We start from the raw sequence: 19,756 nt of genomic DNA, 5'->3' as shown, positions 1-19,756 counted from the left end.
AGTCTTAAGACTTTTGGTGAATAAAGAACTTGAACTTGAACTTGGCAGTCGCCATGCATGCAGGTACTGGCGTCGGTGGTTTTCAGTCTCAGGGACATCAGGCCTTCCTCCACCACCAAAAAACCTGGCACGTCCTCAAATGACCAGAGCTGTTGATAGGACGTAAAACACAAACAAACCAAATAAATATAAGAAAACAATTTAATATTCTTATATTACGCACTTATATATTATATACGCATACCCTCCGTTTAACCAGAACAGAATCTCCTTTGCTAAAGGAAGCTCTATAAAAATGGTTAAATCCCTCCAATTGTACTGAAGGAGAAGGATTTTAAAGATGTTACTCATGCAAGTTCCCCGATTGGGCACTATATACCTCTGCCCCAAGGGGTCATACCCTCCCTTTATACAAAATTGAACCCCTTTGCCAAAGGATGCTCTACACAAAACTTAGTTTAAATCCCCTAATCGTATGGAAGGAAAAGGATTTTTGAAGATTTATCTAAAGTTTCCCTATTTGGTCCCGCTCATCTGCCCCCTCCCACCGAGACACATCCTCCGTTAATACAAAATTGAGTCCCCTTTTGCGCAAGGATACTCTAAAATAGTTTTGTTAAATCCTTCCAGTCAAACTAATGGAAAAGGATGTTAAACATTTGTTATTATTTTCCTCCTATATTGTGCTCCGCCCCTCTGCCTCCAGGGGCCCATCACCCTCAATTTATACAAAATTGGGTCACCCTTTCCAAATAATGCTCCAGGCCAAATTTAGTTAAAATCCTTCCGTTTTGAGGGAACGTTGACGGACGGACGGACGGACGCCGCGCCATGGAATTAGCCAAAAACCGAGAAAATAGAAGGAAAGACAAGGGAAATATTAGAAAAAATAATAATAACAACGGCTGTTTTTCCTGTTTAATAAATTAATTGAGAAAAAAATCATGTTTTTAGAAGCTTTGCTTATTTTCCAATTTCAATGATGATAAAGGGACTTGGGCAAGTCTGCGAAGTTGCAGTTGGTTGTGTGTATTTTGGCGTCTGCAGCAGTAGTAAAAAGTATAAATAGTGTATGTTGTCCAATCTGTTAAGCACATTTCCTCAGATAGCATGGGTTCTGCGGAGAGAGATCGTCTGAACCAAGATAAACTTCGGGAGAAGGACTGGAAAAGATGGGGACCGTATCTGTCCGAGCGACAGTGGGGGACAGTCCGGGAGGATTATTCAGAGGACGGAGACTGGTAAGTAGGCCTAGTGGGGGATGACCTACTAAAGTACTCACCTAGACATTTAGCCTACCTAGTATTACATTTAGAAACGTGACCTGGTTTACATACAGGCTAAACTATATGCATTGTTTGTGCTAATGTAACCTCTAACAAGTCGTATTCTAATTAACACAGGGACTTGACGTCTATTGTATCATGGGCAATACGTTTACTTGTAATTAACAGGCCGAATGTATAGTCTGTTATTGATATATTTTTCATGGAAATTGGATTGTTTTTAATTGAATTTTGCACATAATTCTTTCTAACTTAGTTTTTAATAATTAAGAAAAACATTAAGTTTTAGGTCTAATTTGAAAAGATAGAGGCATGGGATCCCGGAGTGTATTTAGGGTTAAAATGAACGCCTTAAACAGGTCCCCACCTAATTTTCTCTAATTGTTGATGCAGAAACAAATATATATTTCTGATGGGTGTACAAATACATTGATACCATATCTACTTGCACCGTCATATATTGGGTTTGGCATTTTAACGCGGTGTTGACTTACACCAGTAAATGTTCAATTAAATAACACCCTCTACGTATACACATCAAGACAGGTCCTAACATACATATACTGTTGTATTTATTGTAAGATCCCCGTGGTTGAGCCCATCTAGTGATGATTTGTGGTACCAACCTTACGTGAGTGACATATGCCCATTAATTGTAGCAGCATTTTTAGCCATTTATTTGCGTATTTTCTCACATAACATGCATTCTGTAGACAAAAAGTATACATACACAGTATATAGATTGTGTGTACCGTCATATTTACCCTACCTACATCTGCTGTTGTTGTTAAGGTTAGCGTCTTTTGTTAAAGATGTACAGCCACCGTACGTGAGGATTTATTATTTGTAACATAGGCCTAGCAACAGCTTGTGCTTTTTCTTCTTAAACGTCAAGAGATTGATACATTGATTGGTTTTACGGATGCTTCACTACCGAGTATATATATATATATATATATATATATATATATAGTGTTCGGTTACTCAGCAGACGAAGAAAAAAGACAGGGGAATGAGTAGAAGGGATAAAGCATGGAATGAAGGAATAGAAAAAGGGGACAGAGTTAAGAGAAGTATTATCTGGTCTTATAATACCAAAATGAAAAGGCATGGGGTCACCTGCCCGACTACGTGGGTTTTCTCCGGGTACTCCGGTTCCCTCCCAAAATCAGACCCCCGCGCGCTAACAATTGTTTGTTTGTTTGTGTTTTACGTCCTTATAACAGCTATGGTCATTTAAGGACATGCCAGGTGGTGGTGATGGTGGTGGTGGTGGAAAGACAGAGTTCCCGGAGATAAACCACCAACCTACGTCCAGTACCTGGCGACTGCCCCATGAAGGTCTCGAACCCGCGACCCAGCGGTGGAGGGCTAGTGGTAGCAGTTGACCACTTGGTCACCGCGGGGCGCGCTAACATCCCAGCCAACAAGAGTTATTAATATAAGTTGAAATAACATGTTTCATAGCTGTTGTAAAATAAATAAAGTTTATATCCTGTAATCCAAGGCGTCGGTACACAGGCATCAAATATATTGGAATCGGGGAAATGCATCCAACAAATTGTGATAGATAAATAAAACAAACAAACACACGGAAAACCATTGCTTAAGACATATGTTCAGAAGACCAATCGATGTGGCAGTTTATTCAAGTATAGTACATGTATTATAATTTCACTCTGTGACGTTATACATTTTTCGTCGATTTATCAGATTTTCATTTCGCTTAGACAAACGTTAGTGTGTAACAAAAGGTCACAACATATGTACAGCAAACTTTAAACATAGCCACAGCAAAATGTCAAACGACGAATACAAAATGTTATTCATTTTTTATTTGAGTTGTTTAAAGTCTACGTACATGTGACACAACGCGCAGATTCGACACTGAAACTAAAATTCTGGTGAAAAGAAGTTCTACAGACAACAGACATCTATATTTTCGACATATTTTCCTGATGCGTGTTTGTTATAAATTTTTTATCATACATTTGTTAAATATTACAAAAAACACCTTACACCAGATCAAAAACGAGACTTGAACGTAATTGAAACCTCAGAAGAGTACATCCTTAAACCACTTATGAGTCATAAATGGACGAACAGATCATATGGTGCAGTAACACGTTTACTTTGATTGACTTCCTGCATCAATATGTACAAACAAAATATCTTGAAACAGATGATTTTTTTCACATCGTATTTCTATCGATTATTTTACATAGGTCCTCTCTCAACTTACCCTAGTACTATCCCAGCTTACACTGGTCCTATCCCAAATTACACTAGTTCTCTCTCAACTTACTCTGGTCCTAACCCAAATTAAACTAGTCCTCTCTCAACTTACACTGGTACTAACCCGATTTACATCGGTCCTCTCTGAACTTTCACTGGCCCTAACCCAAATTAAACTAGTCCTCTCTCAATTTGCGCTGGTCCTAACCCGACTGACATCGGTTCTCTTTCAACTAACACTGGTCCTAACCCGACTTACAATGGTCCTCTCTCAACTTACATTTGTCCTCTCTGAACTTTCACTGGTCCTATCCCAAATTACACTAGTTCTCTCTCAACTTACTCTGGTCCTAATTCGACTTACACCGGTCCTCTCTGAACTTACACTGGTCCAATCCCAACTTACACCGGTCCTCTCTGAACTAACACTGGTCCAATCCCAACTTACACTGGTCCTATCCCAAATTAAACTAGTCCTCTCTGAATTTACACTGGTTCAATCCCAACTTAAACTGGTCCTAACCCAAATTAAACGAGTCCTCTCTCAATTTGCACTGGTCCTACCCCAACTTACAACGGCTCCCTCTCAACTTACACTGGTCCTAACCCAAATTAAACTAGTCCTCTCTGAATTTTCACTGGTCCTATCTCAAATTACACTGTCTCTAACCCAAATTACACTAGTTCTCTCTCAACTTACTCTGGTCCTAACCCGACTTACACCGGTCCTCTCTGAACTAACACTGGTCCAATCCCAACTTACACTGGTCCTAACCCAAATTAAACTAGTCCTCTCTCAACTTGCACTGGTCCTAACCCGGCTTACATCGGTTCCTTCTCAACTTACACTGGTCCTAACCCGACTTACACTGGTCCTAACCCAAATTACACTAGTCCTCTCTCAACTTGCACTGGTCCTAACCCGGCTTACACCGGTCCTCTCTGAACTAACACTGGTCCAATCCCAACTTACACCGGTCCTATCCCAAATTATACTATTTCTCCCTCAACTTACACTGGTCCTATGCCAACTTACACTGGTCCAATCCCACCTTACACTGGTCCTATCCCAAAGGACACTGGCCCTAACCCAAATTAACCTAGTCCTCTCTCACCTTGCACTGGTCCTAAGCCGACGTGCACCGGTCCTCTCTGAATTTACACTGGTCCAATCCCAACTTACCCTGGTCCTAACCCGCCTTACACCGGTCATCTCTGAACTAACACTGGTCAATCCCAACTTACACTGGTCTTAACCCGACTTACACAGGTCCTCTCTGAACTTACCCTGGCCCTAACTCGACTTACACACCGGCCCTCTCTGAACTTACACTACTGGTCCTAACCCGGCTTACATCGGTTCCTTATCAACTTACACTGGTCTTAACCCGACTTACACAGGTCCTCTCTGAACTAACACTGGTCAATCCCAACTTACACCGGTCCTATCCCAAATTATACTCACTGGTACTAACCCGACTTACAATGGTCCTCTCTCAACTTACATTGGTCTATTGTGAACATTCATTGGTCCTATCCCAAATAACACTGATCCCTACCCAAATTACACCAGTCCTCTCTCAACTAGCACTGGTCCTAACCCTACTTACACCGGTCCTATCCCAAATAACACTGATCCCTACCCAAATTACACTAGGCCTCTCTCAACTTACATTTGTCCTCTCTCAACTTACATTGGTCGTTTCTGAACATTCATTGGTCCTATCCCAAATTATACTCACTGGTACTAACCCAAATTACACTGGCCCTAACCCCAATTATACTAGTTCTCTTTCAACTTACACTGGTCCAATCCCAGCTTACACTGGTCCTAACACGACTTACACCGGTCCTATCCCAAATTATACTATTTCTCCCTCAACTTACACTGGGCCTAACTCGACTTACACACCGGCCCTCTCTGAACTTACTCTGGACCTGTCTCAATTTACACTGGCCATGTCTGAACTAACACTGGTCCAATCCCAACTTACACTGGCCCTAACCCAAATTCAACTAGTCCTCTCTCAACTTACATTGGTCCGTTCTGGACATTCATTGGTCCTATCCCAAATTAAACTAGTCCTCTCTCAATTTGCGCTGGTCCTAACCCGACTTCCACCGGTCCTCTCTCAACTTACATTTGTCCTCTCTGAACTTTCACTGGTCCTAACCCTACTTACACCGGTCCTATCCCAAATTACACTAGTAAATTACACTAGTTCTCTCTCAACTTACATTTGTCCTCTATGAACTTTCACTGGTCCTATCCCACATTACACTAGTCCTCTCTCAACATGCACTGGTCCTAACCCTACTTACACCGGTCCTATCCCAAATTATACTATTTCTCCCTCAACTTACACTGGTCTTAACCCGACTTACACAGGTCCTCTCTGAACTTTCACTGGGCCTATCCCAAATTACTCTAGTCTTCTCTCAACTGACACTGGTGCTAACCCGACTTACATCGGTTCTCTCTCAACTTACATTTGTCCTCTCTGAACTTACTCTGGACCTGTCTCAATTTACACTGGCCATGTCTGAACTAACACTGGTCAATCCCAACTTACACTGGTCCTATGCCAACTTACACTGGTCTTAACCCGACTTACGCCGGTCCTCTCTGAACTAACACTGGTCCTATTCCAACTTACACTGGTCCGATCCCAAATTACACTAGTTCTCTTTCAACTTACACTGGTCTTAACCCGACTTACACCGGTCCTCTCTGAACTTACACTGGTCCTTACCCGACTTACACCGGTCCTCTTTCAACTTACACTGGTCTTAACCCGAATGACACCGGTCCTCTCTGAACTTACTCTGGACCTGTCTCAATTTACACTGGCCCTGTCTGAACTAACACTGGTCATATCCCAGCTTACATCAGTTAGGTATGCTATTAAAATATAAATAAAATGTTCCATTGATTTGAAAAATATTTATTACTTAATTAAAGAAAAGATTACATGCCTAAATATTTAAAAACAAAAAAAATCACATCTGTCTCGGTTTTAAGAAACTTGATCACCCCAGTATTTCATTACTTTGAGCACTTTCCCAAAGGAGGACAGTCACTTTTCCGGCATACAATTTGTTTTTGCATATTACATCACGGAATCAAAATGTTTATCCAAAAGTTTGTCTTCGGATGGGAAATCAACAATACCTAATATCGCAGCACTTCAAAAATTCATATTCAATTGGTTTTATATCTATTCCAGGCATTTTCGCTACTAGAAATTATTTACGCATTCATATATTTTTTCCCGTTTTAATAAATGTCGACTTGAGGACATATGGGCAGTTTTCCGCCATAGCTCTTTGCATGACATACTAGTAACTCGATAGATCTAAAGAAGATTACCTTATGTACGAAGGGAAGTAACTCGAGAGTTCTTACATGCAATGTAACACTCAAGCCTATAAAAGGAGATTCTCTCCAGTCTGTGCGATCTAAGTGTTATCAAATAAGAACCTATTTTTATTTCAAGTTTAAAGACCTATATGAAGACATTATCAACGGCGTATATGTGTTGATCTTCTATTACTAGAGAAGTAAGCTTTATCATCTTGTTTATTTTCATTCCCTCAGTTGCATTATTCGAGCTTGAAATATGCTAGACTTTGGCTTGGTTTGGATAGCTAATATATTGCGTTTTCTTTTCCCTCGAAGAGGTGTTCTAAGATTCAAATGTGATGTCATGAATTCAGATACGGAGATTTGACTAGGTGGACGATGTGTCCAGGATGTCAATCTGACATGTGTCATTCGAACAGATCATTGTATGTCCAGTTTCATTGTGTTTAGAAACGGAGCCTTCTAAGATTTTGAATATGAAGAAATTAAACGTCATATATATATTCAACATTAAGTATAACACAGTCTTTTATTTTTCATATGTGAAGGATCAAGTCCTTATTGCGCTTTGTCACTGTCAGAGCCGGAAATCTCATCTTTAATATTTAGAACGAAATCACTTGTTTAAGTTAAAGAATAATTGTTGCCCTAGTTCGAGTTTGTCTCTTAACCATATAACGAAGTAATACAGAAAATCTCGAACAAAAAATGTGGTTAACACAAAGGAAAAATCTGGTCAGGAAAATGTTGTGGGGTCGTGAGGTTGGCTTAATACGATGGTAGCTTCACCCGACCAGATCTCAATATTGGACAGGAAAAATTTCAGAAACGATCATTGGTTTTGCTAAGACGGCATTTGTTGCAGCATTTGTATTGCTTTTGTTTGTTCTTATTTGTGACGTTATATAGTCACATGAATGAAAAAATACAGCGGTAAAGAACCATGGGTGAAATGGCTATAATGTAACGATGGCAATGGGTAATGTCTTCGGGATATGCTTGTTTTTGGGAAGGACGTTAAACGAATGTCCGTACGAATTATAAGACCAATACATACTAGTACTCTAGTTTAAGTTTCGAACTCGTCATTTGGCCAAACCATTGTCTTTTTTCTGCCTTTTTAATCCATTGGAATCGTGTTGTATGGAAGCATGGATATTGCTTACATCGATGATCGATCAAGTCAGGGCCACAGTGAACTATGCCATGTATGATATTTATTTTTCTCAAATAATAAATGAAACCGATTTTTTTCCGAAACAACTCAAAATTTCTGCTTAAATCCATTCAAACAGATTAGTTTACATAGAATGATTCCATTTATTTTACCAGTTGGAACCATTTCCCGCACGACCAGGCGAGATCTCGCGCGTACCGATGGGGCGAGGACGGCCTGCTGGGGATCTGTGACCGGAAGTGTCGCCTCTGCTTGTCTTTGGGATTGTGGAACACGAAGGACGCTATCCTTAAAGAACGCCTATTTGGCCTGACAGGACATGAGGTAATCTATAAGTCTAGAGATTCACGATGGTGTATATTATAGAATATCATGACCGATATAATATACAGTGATATTATCCGAGGGTATTGCAATATTTGGGATCTTTATATCTCTGTCTACTTCTAACTACCTTTTTATTTCCTTGCACCTTAAATTGGCAATATCTTACTTTTGACTAGGTGAGGAAGGCAATGGGTTCTGTCCCCAGGCCGGAACATACCAAATTCCTTAAACGTTCAGCATTTCGGGGAATGACAACACAACTGGTTCACCCGTTGTCAGTATAATTTGACCGGGCGGAATGCTGTGCTGAGTGTCTTCGGCATGGTATTTCAGTGAGGCAACACTTTAAAGTCGGCATTAGATCCGTGCTATCACAAGGAGGCGATTACACAACATACCCTGCCTCCAGCACACATACACACATGCACGCATACACAACACACATGGAGGCACGTCCTTAAATGACATTTGCTGTAAATAGGGTTGAATCATTACTACGATGCTGACCAGCAACCGAGGGAACAACTGCATTTGAGGTTTTAAGAATGATTAACCGGAAATGGAACACTATACATTTCACATTCCAGCCTACAAACTGGTGGTCAAGTAGTGCCTTTCAAATAGAACTGCAGTTGAGACAAGATTGTTTGCCACGGAGTTAATGCCGAGTTTACATTTTGCATTTTTCCTTAATGAAATCTTTGACATTGGAAGATGTGAGAGACGTCAGTTGTATAAGAATTAACTAATAACGAAAATCTTTTGTTTTTAAAAAGGTAGGAATTAAAAAAACACGAAAATACCCTATAGAGTTTCTTTAAAATATGATAAGTGCATAGTACCTGAAAGATGCATTGTTGATTTGGTTGGTTTTAATCAATTCCAAATACTGCCAGAACAACTAGAGTACTTTCAGCTCGTGCTTTGCTTTATTCAACTCATTTCTAGCTCTTAGATTGTCGAATGCCTTGGATGTTACCAAGTTCAGTGATATTAAATAAGGTTTAATGTAGTTTGTTTGGTTACCAGGGTAACCATGGGGAGGACGTGAAGGAGCTGTACTACTACATCGATAGCACGCCGACACACTCCTACATGTCCGCCCTGTACAAGTACCCCCAGGCCGCCTACCCCTACCCAACGCTGGTGGAGAGCAACAAGAACAGGTCGGCCGCAGAGCCAGAACTGGAAATCTTAGACACGGGTAAGTGAAGCTTAAAACCAGAAATAAAACATTTCTTATATAAATATTATTAATACAAAAGTTTGACCAATAGGAATTAACAAATGAGAAAATCAAAACAAAAGGTGAGACGTCACGCACCCGTCTGTACGCAAGTAAGAAATCTCTCTAAGGGTCCATTGCGCTACTTATTCGATTCATGAATGGAACGCGTGCGGTACACCAGGGAACTCTCCAAGAAAAACAGATCTCTTTTTACGTCGAATATTTGGCAAACATTTTTATACGAGAATCAGTTTATCGAAGTCGGAGTTGTTGCCTGTTTTTGCATGATTCGTTTTGCAGGAATTTCAATATGTCATGGGAACCCTCAAACCGAAAATACTTTTCTAACAGCTTGTGGCGTTGAGTCAAATGGTGTCTTATTTATTCTCGTCGTGAATGAATGAATTGAGAATTTCTTTTCAAAACGAACTTTTAGATAATCAGATGACAACTTTTTTTGCAACTCCCAGAAGCCAGAGTTTCAATGTGAGAGTATTATGTAGGAAAGATGAAAAACATGTTACTAAACGGATAGTAACAACGGGAACAACCCTTGGACATTATTGAATCATAAAGATCGAGGTTCTGGAAGAAAAGTGAACCACACGAGGTTCCCGTCGTCCGTCGTAAAATATATGATCCGGACCTGGTAGGAAAGACCACAATTCAAAGATTCTCAATAATCGTCATTTTTGTAACGAAATTCCGGAAATGTTCGTGCTATTATACAAACTTAATAGAATAATTCATCATGGTAAAGTCATTATGTATTAAATATTAAATAACCATCAAATATAATACCGACGAAAAGTGGAACAGATGTACAATAACAGTAAGTGCATGTCTCCGACGACATCAAGGTAGATTGAATCATTTGGGAAGAAACGTGTCATTTAGAGATCATACGGTAACGTAAAACAACGTGACATTTAGGGACCATACGGTAACGTAAGACACAATGTGACATTTAGGGACCATACGGTAACGTATGACACAGGGTGTCATTTAGGGACCATACGGTAACGTAAGACACAGGGTGTCAGTTAGGGACCATACGGTAACGTAAGACACATGGTGTCATTTAGGGACCATACGGTAACGTAAGACACAACGTGACATTTAGGGACATACGGTAACGTAAGACACAATGTGTCATTTAGGGATCATACGGTAACGTAAGACACAACGTGTCATTTAGGGACCATACGGTAACGTAAGACACAACGTGTCATTTAGGGACCATACGGTAACGTAAAACACAGCGTGACATTTAGGTAACATACGGTAACGTGAGACACAACGTATCATTTAGGGACCATACGGTAACGTAAGACACAACAGGATGTCAGGTTTGCTTGTTTAAGGTTTCACGTTCTCGGCACAGCCAAGTTCATGCATAGACGGATGCAAAGAAAGACATCGCGGAAAGAACGGGGTAGGGAGGTGACAAGAGAAAAGTTAGAGATCCAATATGTTACAATGGAGCCAGCAGACCTCTAAGCACAACACAAAAGACCCCCCCCCCCTCCTGTATTCTGAAGGGATTCCACATTAGTCGCCTCTAACGATAAAATGCTTTGGTATACAGTAGGCCTGTTCTCTGCGCGACCCTGCAGGGATGTTATTGTAATACAATTAATAACTTCTTCGGCACTAGACTCGACTCCAAATTCAAGGAAATGCAACTTTGAACATACTATCAAATTACTATATTATTGTATGTAAATTTTACTTACCAGGCGTGTTTGATAACAATGAGTACTTTGACGTGCTTGCCGAGTACTGTAAAGCCACCCCTAACAACATACTCGGACGTTACGTCATCACCAACAGGGGTCCCGCTCCCGCCACAGTGCACGTGCTGCCCACGCTCTGGTTCCGGAACGTGTGGTCTTGGGGCGAAGAGTGTTACGTAAGTATCTTTACCGCATCAACGATACCAAATATAATCAAAGTAATCGTCAAGGTTCTTGTTGTTTATACTTATTTATTGTAGTCAACGCTTTCAATGTTTTTCAATGTCATTAAGAGTTATTGATACGCGAGCACGATACAATGATGAGTTCCATCATAAACTTATAAGCGATGGATATCAAATTCCAATGAAATGCTCTGATTTACTTTACATGTGTTATAAGAGGTCATATATTTACTATGCACGAGTAATACATAAAAACAAAAACTACACGTTTTGTTTCTATAATTAACAAATTAATAAACACTTTTAAGCATATTTAGAGCATATTTCATTTTTTTTTCCTCTCAAATAAAATGTAGTATTCGTAACCACATTTGCACTCAAAGATGATTTTATTTTAAACATAAATCCATTTTAAGTGTTATGAAGAACAAAAGCCCCATATGTCTAAGGTAGCCGAAGGAAAAGTAGTATGTCAGCACCCTACCCTAGGTAAGTCATGACATATTTCTAAAAACATTCTGATTTAATTCGTCTTTGCGTATTGCAGAGTTATCTTCTCTTGTGAGCAGGTATTGATTGTTACGTCATTGGTTTGTGTGAGAAAATTACGTCGTTTTCTCAAAAATTGATGACGTTACTCTCACAAACAAATGACGTAACAATCAAGATCTCCGCACAAGAGCAGATAACTCTGCAATACGAAAAGACGGAATAACTCTTTCCAATATAACTGTCTACTGATAGAAGACATAGGCACTATTCAATGTACTATTCTAATTACTCTGGAAATGTTTGTGAACATATATTTACGTTTCTCTGTGTTTTAAATAGTAATGCTATAGTTCACGATTGAATTGATACCAATTTGATAATTTGCAACTCCATTTTCGCACTCGGATTTATTATGTGTAATGAGATCACTAGATTGCAAATATTTGTGGTTTTATTAATTAAGTGTAATGACTAACACATATAAACCATTTTCCAACTATTGATATATTCAATAGGCAACTTTCAATGAGTACTTTATATATATAACTAGACTGGCTACCAGCCCCTAAGTTTTTATGAAGAATATTCCTGGCTACATTTTACTACTAGCTTATCTCCCCCTAGTTTAGAACTTAGGTTCTAGAATCAGACATCTAAGTGGTCAAAGATTTTAGACTTTATTTTTTTTCTAAACAATTCAATATTCTAGAGACGGGAGCCAGTCTAATGTATAACAAGCCATTCCGAATTATTGTTATATAACACAACCTCTATTGTCATCCAAATAATTGTTATCTAAAAATAAACAACTTCATTTCATCGTTACCCATAAAAACTTCAAATATTAGCTTTCATCCAGAAACGATTTCTCATAAATGTATCTCAACACTGAGTTTTTCTAACATTTCGTTGTGATCTTATCCATTATTTCATAGTGGTAGTGTCCTCTAAGAATAACGAAGTTTCAGTACAGTGACACGACACAATAAAGTTGCCCCTGGATGGCTCTACCATATATTCACACTGTCGCCACAAGACTTTAACTGTTGCGAAAGCGATAAAAGCAATACAAACGAAATCTTCCAATGTGTGCTAACCCCATAAGTATGTTATCGATAGTATCTTTTTCTTATTTGACGATTCAAACACACTACATGTTTGATATGTGATCATTTAAACGCATGACACTGTGTCCATTTTTGCTTTATTCTAAGGCAGTCCAAAGAGCCACTCCAAAAGAAGGAGCAGAAGTATAACAGACCTCTTATCTGACGTCACACCAGGTAATGAAGTCCCCCAAACAAAGTGGGGGACTTATTTGTTTTACTCCATTTCTTCTTCTTCTTTTTCTTGGTAAAACGTTTCCGACACTTTTCTCGAAAATTATTTGACGGAAATTAATAAAACCTTACACAAGTGTTCGTCATGGTAAGGGTGTGTGCAAATGACCTTTCATTTTCCGATCGGTCAACCAAGATGGCCGCCACGGCCTCTGATTAGTCGAAATTAAATACTGCTCGATTTTGCTCAAAGAGCTATGGCGGGTTGCTATGCCTTTTCCCCAAATCTATGACCCGCTAGTGCGCGCGTCCAACCGTGCACTGTTATGACGCGTTCTCATGTATTTCTATACAGGTAACTCTATCGGAATCCCGTATCTAAGAATAGATTATTGTAAACAGACGAATTTAAGGTCATAGCTGTTAATACATGCATTTCGCGATAAAGACTCAAAAAAATGCTTATTTCGCGTTATGCTGTATAAAACACAAGATTGTACAATCATTACCAAGTTTGAAAGGATTTAATTCTCATTGCTATTGCCTACGTCATGCCGTTACATGTTTTCTTGAAAAGCACGCATCTTGATTTTGTTCTTCCTGTACCTTGGAATGGTAAATTACATATAGTTTTCGAATATCATGTCTTACACGTGTATTGCGCTCCTAACTTTGTGCTGCAGTCTTCCTGCATTTAAAATAAATGAGACTGTTCTCGACGATGAATTTCCCGCATGTTCGGTAATATTTTGCGATAAAAAACACTTCTTTTTTCTTTGCTTTGCCTTTTATTTTATTCTGACGCAACAATCCCGTATATTTTGTATTTCGGCATCATTTGTTTGTGTTTAGATAATAAATAAAAATACTAGTGCCAATTGGAGAGTAAAACAATTCATAAAACAAGGCGTAGCTGTACTGTACACGTGTACAGGGATCCCATAGAAGATACATCAATAGGTATGTTATTAAGATGTCAATAAAATGTTCAATTGATTTGAAAACTATTTTTCACTTTACTAAGGAAAATGATCACTTGCCTAAATATCAAAAAAGAAAGAAGAAAGAGATGTATCTTAATGTGAATCCGAACCTACACCGTTCATATTTCTGGTCACAAGCTAACTGCGTTACACATTAGGCTACTACAAACTAAGTTAAACCAAGAAACATCTGTCGCAGTTTTGAAAACTTGATCAACCCTGTTTTTCATTATTTTGAGCACTTTCCCATAGGAGGACCACTTTTCCGTCATACGATTTGTTTTCGCATATTACTTTACGGAATCAAAAAGTTTATTCAAAAGTTGGTCCTCGGATGGGAAAGTATTAAAAGTATTTTTTAAGTCTGGGAAACCCTGTCACTTTCATAGATATAGTGAATATGGCTATATTTGCAGTATTATATTAACAATACCGAATATCTCAACAGTTCAAAAATTCATATTCAATCGGTTTTATATCTATTCAATGCATTTTCGCTACTAAAAATTATTTACTCATCAATATTTTTTCGCGTTTTCAAAAATGCCGACTTAGGGAAATACGGGCTGTTTTCCGCCATACCTCTTTGATATGTAGGTATATTTTTGCATCTTTTAGACAATGGGGACAGCTTTGGGGACTTCTGTAAAGGTATCCCCCTCCCCCGTTACAATTAGTACTTGTTTATAATGAGATTCTAAAGCAAATAGCCACAGATAAATGGTAAGAGACCTGATCAATCTGTGATACAGCCTCCAGAAGATTGTATATTTTTCATTTTATGCCTACTTTAAATCAAATTAAAATGCAGACCTTCGAAGTAACTCAGTATTGCCACTAATATCACAAACCATGCGGATCTACCAGGCTAGCATTATCACCACTACCTTAACTAAGCTGTAAATAAGACGCTAAACAAAATAAATAAAACCACGCGGATCTACAAGGTAACTTTATAACCTCTAGTAATACAAAACCTGCAAATCTAAAAATATAAAGTCTGTTGACACTAGCAATGCAAAACCTGCAGATTGGTTAACAGTGTCGTCCTTAGTTAAAGTTTGTAAGTATCATGATGACTATGATTTTAGTTCAGATACCTTCTTATTTTCTGTAAAGTGTTCCGAAATTTCTCTTCTACGTCCTAAAGAGCCGGTCGTCCTTCAGAGTAAACTCTAGATGACTTTGTAAATAACTGTTTATTCCACCCCTACAGGTGTTTTTTACTTCGAGGTGGACTTGGATCAACATGGTAACAGTCCCGATTTGTTGTTTACCGAGAACGATTCGAACTTAGAACGCCTGTTCGGCAGTGTAAATACTACCAACTACGTCAAGGATGCATTCCACTACTACGTCATTGACGGTAGGGCGCCAAGTGTTATCTTGCCACCTGTAAGTTGGCTAATATTCTTACCATGTGAAATTGAGCATTAGCTTGTGGAAACACCTGGCTAGGAATACTACGTCTTGCTTGTAAAATAAGGGTCTGTATTGTACTTGGACACTGCATGCTATAGTCGCCGGATTTTTGGAGGGAAATCATCAGTTTTTATCATCTGATTACCCGCAAGAATGATTTTGAATATTGTTTGTAGCAACGTGACGTTATGATACGGTGTCGTTGTTATTTTGTGACCAATAGTTTCTCGGCTCACATTTTCTTGAAGCAAATTAAATGCAGTGTACTGGGAAATTGTTGTCGCAGTTGAACTAGGCGAATTTGGATTTCGGTAGTAGTAAAGGTTCGAATTTTTGATTGAGTGGAAACCCTCCCGTTATTCAGTAATACACTAATAATGTAATACGAGATGATAACGAGTAATGCTTTGCAGAAAAGATAATTGCTATGCATATATAACCGTATTCATTGAACAACATATTTGTTAGACATTGCAAATTACGCTCTTTTATGGTGCGGACGTGATGATCAGCTGGTGCGCGTCTCACAAAACCTTGCATTTACGGTATTGCTTATACATGTAAAATTGTTATTCTAAGTATGTTTTGCTGTTAGCATGAAGGAATTGATCATTTTGCCCTTCAAATTTGTCATTACATGTGCATTTTTTGAATCTTTTACAATCACAGGTCAAACAGAAAAGGTGAATCCCGCCAAAGAAGGAACAAAATGTGCAGCGCATTACAAACTCCACCTGGCGGGAGGCGAAGAGGCCGTCATCAGAGTGAGGCTTTACAATGAAAACGAGGCTACAGTGAATGGTTTTTCACACAGCGAATTTGATGAGATGTTTGAACAAAGACAAAAAGAGGCTGATGCATTTTATAATCAGGTATATACTGTATATAAAGACATATTATAAAGTATCCACCATATAAAACGCACTGGTTAGATTTTCTGATAATAAGCTATGCAACTCTTGACGCTGTATAGTACGTGGGTTCCGTCTCTTGATGAAATGCAATACAATACATATACACCACAGGGACCTGAAAATATGTTGCAGCTATATTCGGACCTAAACTAAGGTGTTTAGAGTAATTCTACACCCGTACGTTTGTGGGGTTTAGATCGATTTTCGGTAAAAATGCCACCCCCAATGGCAATGATCGGTATATAGGATCATTGGGGGTGGCATTTTACCGTAAATCGATCTACCTGAAATGGCAAAATTTACAAGCATCGTCTATACGTGAAATATTTCATTGCATTCGAAACTTTTAAATAGCGTCTGAAAGGGGGAAAAAAGACTGAGACGCATTTTTTTACATTCTTTAGAAGAGGGAATATAAACCTAGTCTGCTATTTAATCCGAAAGTGTTTTTTTCACTTAAACTTACTTAACAAAATGAAAGTTTTGTCAATTTGTCAAGATATCTTCTGATTGATGATGATGTCGAAACGTACATATGCAAAACTGTGCCGTAGATTAATGTGGAAGTATACATACCGATCCCCTTAATTTCTGAATAAGATATATAATATAAACATGTGGACAAGCAATATAACAGAATGGAACTCTGTGATATACAGGTGATCCCGAACCGTCGTCTGTCGGATAGGACTATTGTGAGACAGGCGTACGCTGGCCTGTTGTGGAGCAAACAGTTTTATTATTACGTCATCAAACACTGGCTGGCGGGAGACAGTGCACAGCCCCGACCCCCGGCCATGAGAGAAAAGGGACGCAACTCTGACTGGAAACATCTGTTTAATCGTGACGTCATCTCTATGCCGGATAAGTGGGAGTACCCATGGGTAGGTTCACTACTGATCGACTGCAAATAAGATACTGTGGTTCTACCCTCATAATGAATACATGGACAGAAAAAAGATCGATTCTCGAAAACATCCTAGTAATGATGTAGAAATGCAGTATATCATATATGCCGTGACAAAATTAGGGAAAAAAGCAAAGATAAATGTAAGGCAAAATAACAAACCTGGCAATTATAGAACGTCACGTCAATGAGTCCCAACCTAGCAATTACAGAACTTCACGTCTACGAGTCCATACCTGGCAATTATAAAATGTCATGTCAATGAGTCCAAATCTGGCAATTATTAAACGTCACGTCAACGAGTCCCAACCCGGTAATTATAAAACGTCACGTCAACGAGTCCAAACCTGGCAATTATAGTACGTCTCGTCAATGAGTCCCAACCCGGAAATTATAAAACGTCACGTCAATAAGTCCAAACCTGGCAATTATAGAACGTCTCGTCAATGAGTTCCAACCCGGTAATTATAAAACGTCACGTCAACGAGTCCAAACCTAGCAATTACAGAACTTCACGTTTACGAGTCCATACCTGGCAATTATAAAATGTCATGTCAATGAGTCAAAATCTGGTAAGTATAAAATGTCACGTCAATGAGTCCCAACCCGGTAATTATAAAATGTCATGTCAATAAGTCCAAACCTGGCAATTATAGAACGTCTCGTCAATGAGTTCCAACCCGGTAATTATAAAACTTCACGTCAACGAGTCCAAACCTAGCAATTACAGAACTTCTAGTTAACGAGTCCATACCTGGCAATTATAAAATGTCATGTCAATGAGTCCCAACCCGGTATTTATAAAATGTCATGTCAATAAGTCCAAACCTGGCAATTACAGAACGTCACGTCAATGAGTTCCAACCTGGCAATTATGAAATGTCAAGTCAATGAATCAAAACCTGGCAAGGATAAAATATCACGTCAATGAGTCCAAACCAGGCAATTATAAAACGTCACGTCAATGAGTCCGAACCATTCGGTTACCCGGGACTGATTCCGGTACCCTGCATCAGTTTGATGTAGGTACGGAATCTGCCGAGTTTGGACGAGTGGAGTCTGAACCAGGCAATGACAAGATGTCGCGTCAATTAGTCCAAACCTGGCAATTATAAAAAAAAGAGTTATGTTAATGAGGCGGAACCTGGCAATTATACACTATCATGTCAATGAGTCCGAAACTGAAAATTATGAAAAAGATATGTCAAAAAGTCCGAACCTAGGAATAAAAAAATCATGTAAATGAGTCCGAACCAGGCAATACAAAAACAAGTATGGCAATGAATCCGAACCTGGCAATTCTAAAAAAAATATAGCAATGAGTCAACAGTCATGCATCTCTTTTGCAGCTCAGTTCACTTTTTGTTTTGTTTATTCCTGACTTAGGTGGTGGATTGGGTTGGGCATTGTAAGTGTAGTAACGGGTTTTAAATGGCAGTATAGTATTCTATTTGATGTATAACATATAATTTCGTATTGTATGGTTGTGTTATCAGTATGCCTCGTGGGACCTTGCCTTCCACATGATTCCCATGGCCAACATCGACATCAGTTTCGCCAAGGAACAAATCTTGCTGCTTTTGCGGGAATGGTATATGCATCCGAATGGTCAGGTAAGTTAATGGCCATTTTTACGGGTTTTTTTATCGTTTAAAAATATTTTCAAGGTAACACATTAATTACAATTCAGGGTTGGAATTAAGAGAATAAACTCTCAAACATGACGTATAGACATTTAATGAGTATATCCTACTTATAGCGTCGGATATTTTGGTGTTATTGTTAGGTTGAACAATGTTATATGAAAAAATAGTATATTATTGGGGGAATCAATCGGGAACCGTCGGGACCTTTCCGTAAACTAGAAAATATTTTCTTGTTTACGGAAATTGCCGACGTTTTCCGATAATAGGGGAATTGCCGAAATTAAATTAATACTACTTGGGTTTATTACAAAGCTTATGAAATGTACTACAATGCCAGTCTATTCTCCAGCAAACAGCACCGACTAATTTTGTTACATTCGTAAATTCTATGCATACATGTTCGAATGCTGTACAGATTCCGGCCTACGAGTTCTGCTTAGAAGATGTCAACCCTCCCGTACACGCCTACGCCTCACTGAAGATATATAAAGCGTCTGGACCAAAAGGCAAGCGAGACGTAGTATTCCTAGCCAGGTGTTTCCACAAACTGATGCTCAATTTCACATGGTGAGTT

The 19,756-nt window shown here is 38.9% G+C and overlaps 1 protein-coding gene across 1 annotated transcript in view; it reads left to right on the top strand.

Moving 5' to 3' along the window:
- Window positions 1–1,110: 1,110 nt before the first annotated feature.
- LOC110461166 (uncharacterized protein YMR196W-like) overlaps window positions 1,111–19,756 on the top strand; it is a 34,687-nt gene continuing 16,041 nt past the window's right edge. The window contains exons 1-11 of the mRNA XM_021514513.1: window positions 1,111–1,241; window positions 8,218–8,386; window positions 9,419–9,593; window positions 11,357–11,529; window positions 11,955–12,027; window positions 13,245–13,313; window positions 15,510–15,659; window positions 16,385–16,587; window positions 17,289–17,513; window positions 19,033–19,149; window positions 19,598–19,749. Of these exons, the coding sequence (XP_021370188.1) occupies window positions 1,111–1,241; window positions 8,218–8,386; window positions 9,419–9,593; window positions 11,357–11,529; window positions 11,955–12,027; window positions 13,245–13,313; window positions 15,510–15,659; window positions 16,385–16,587; window positions 17,289–17,513; window positions 19,033–19,149; window positions 19,598–19,749 (1,637 nt within the window). The remainder of the gene's footprint in view (window positions 1,242–8,217; window positions 8,387–9,418; window positions 9,594–11,356; window positions 11,530–11,954; window positions 12,028–13,244; window positions 13,314–15,509; window positions 15,660–16,384; window positions 16,588–17,288; window positions 17,514–19,032; window positions 19,150–19,597; window positions 19,750–19,756) is intronic.

This window comes from Mizuhopecten yessoensis, unplaced genomic scaffold, assembly GCF_002113885.1.
Source record: "Mizuhopecten yessoensis strain PY_sf001 unplaced genomic scaffold, ASM211388v2 scaffold1391, whole genome shotgun sequence".
NCBI classification, from domain to species: Eukaryota; Metazoa; Mollusca; class Bivalvia; order Pectinida; family Pectinidae; genus Mizuhopecten; species Mizuhopecten yessoensis.
Note: the sequence above shows the minus strand (reverse complement) of the source record. Positions and strands in the feature narration are given on the sequence as shown.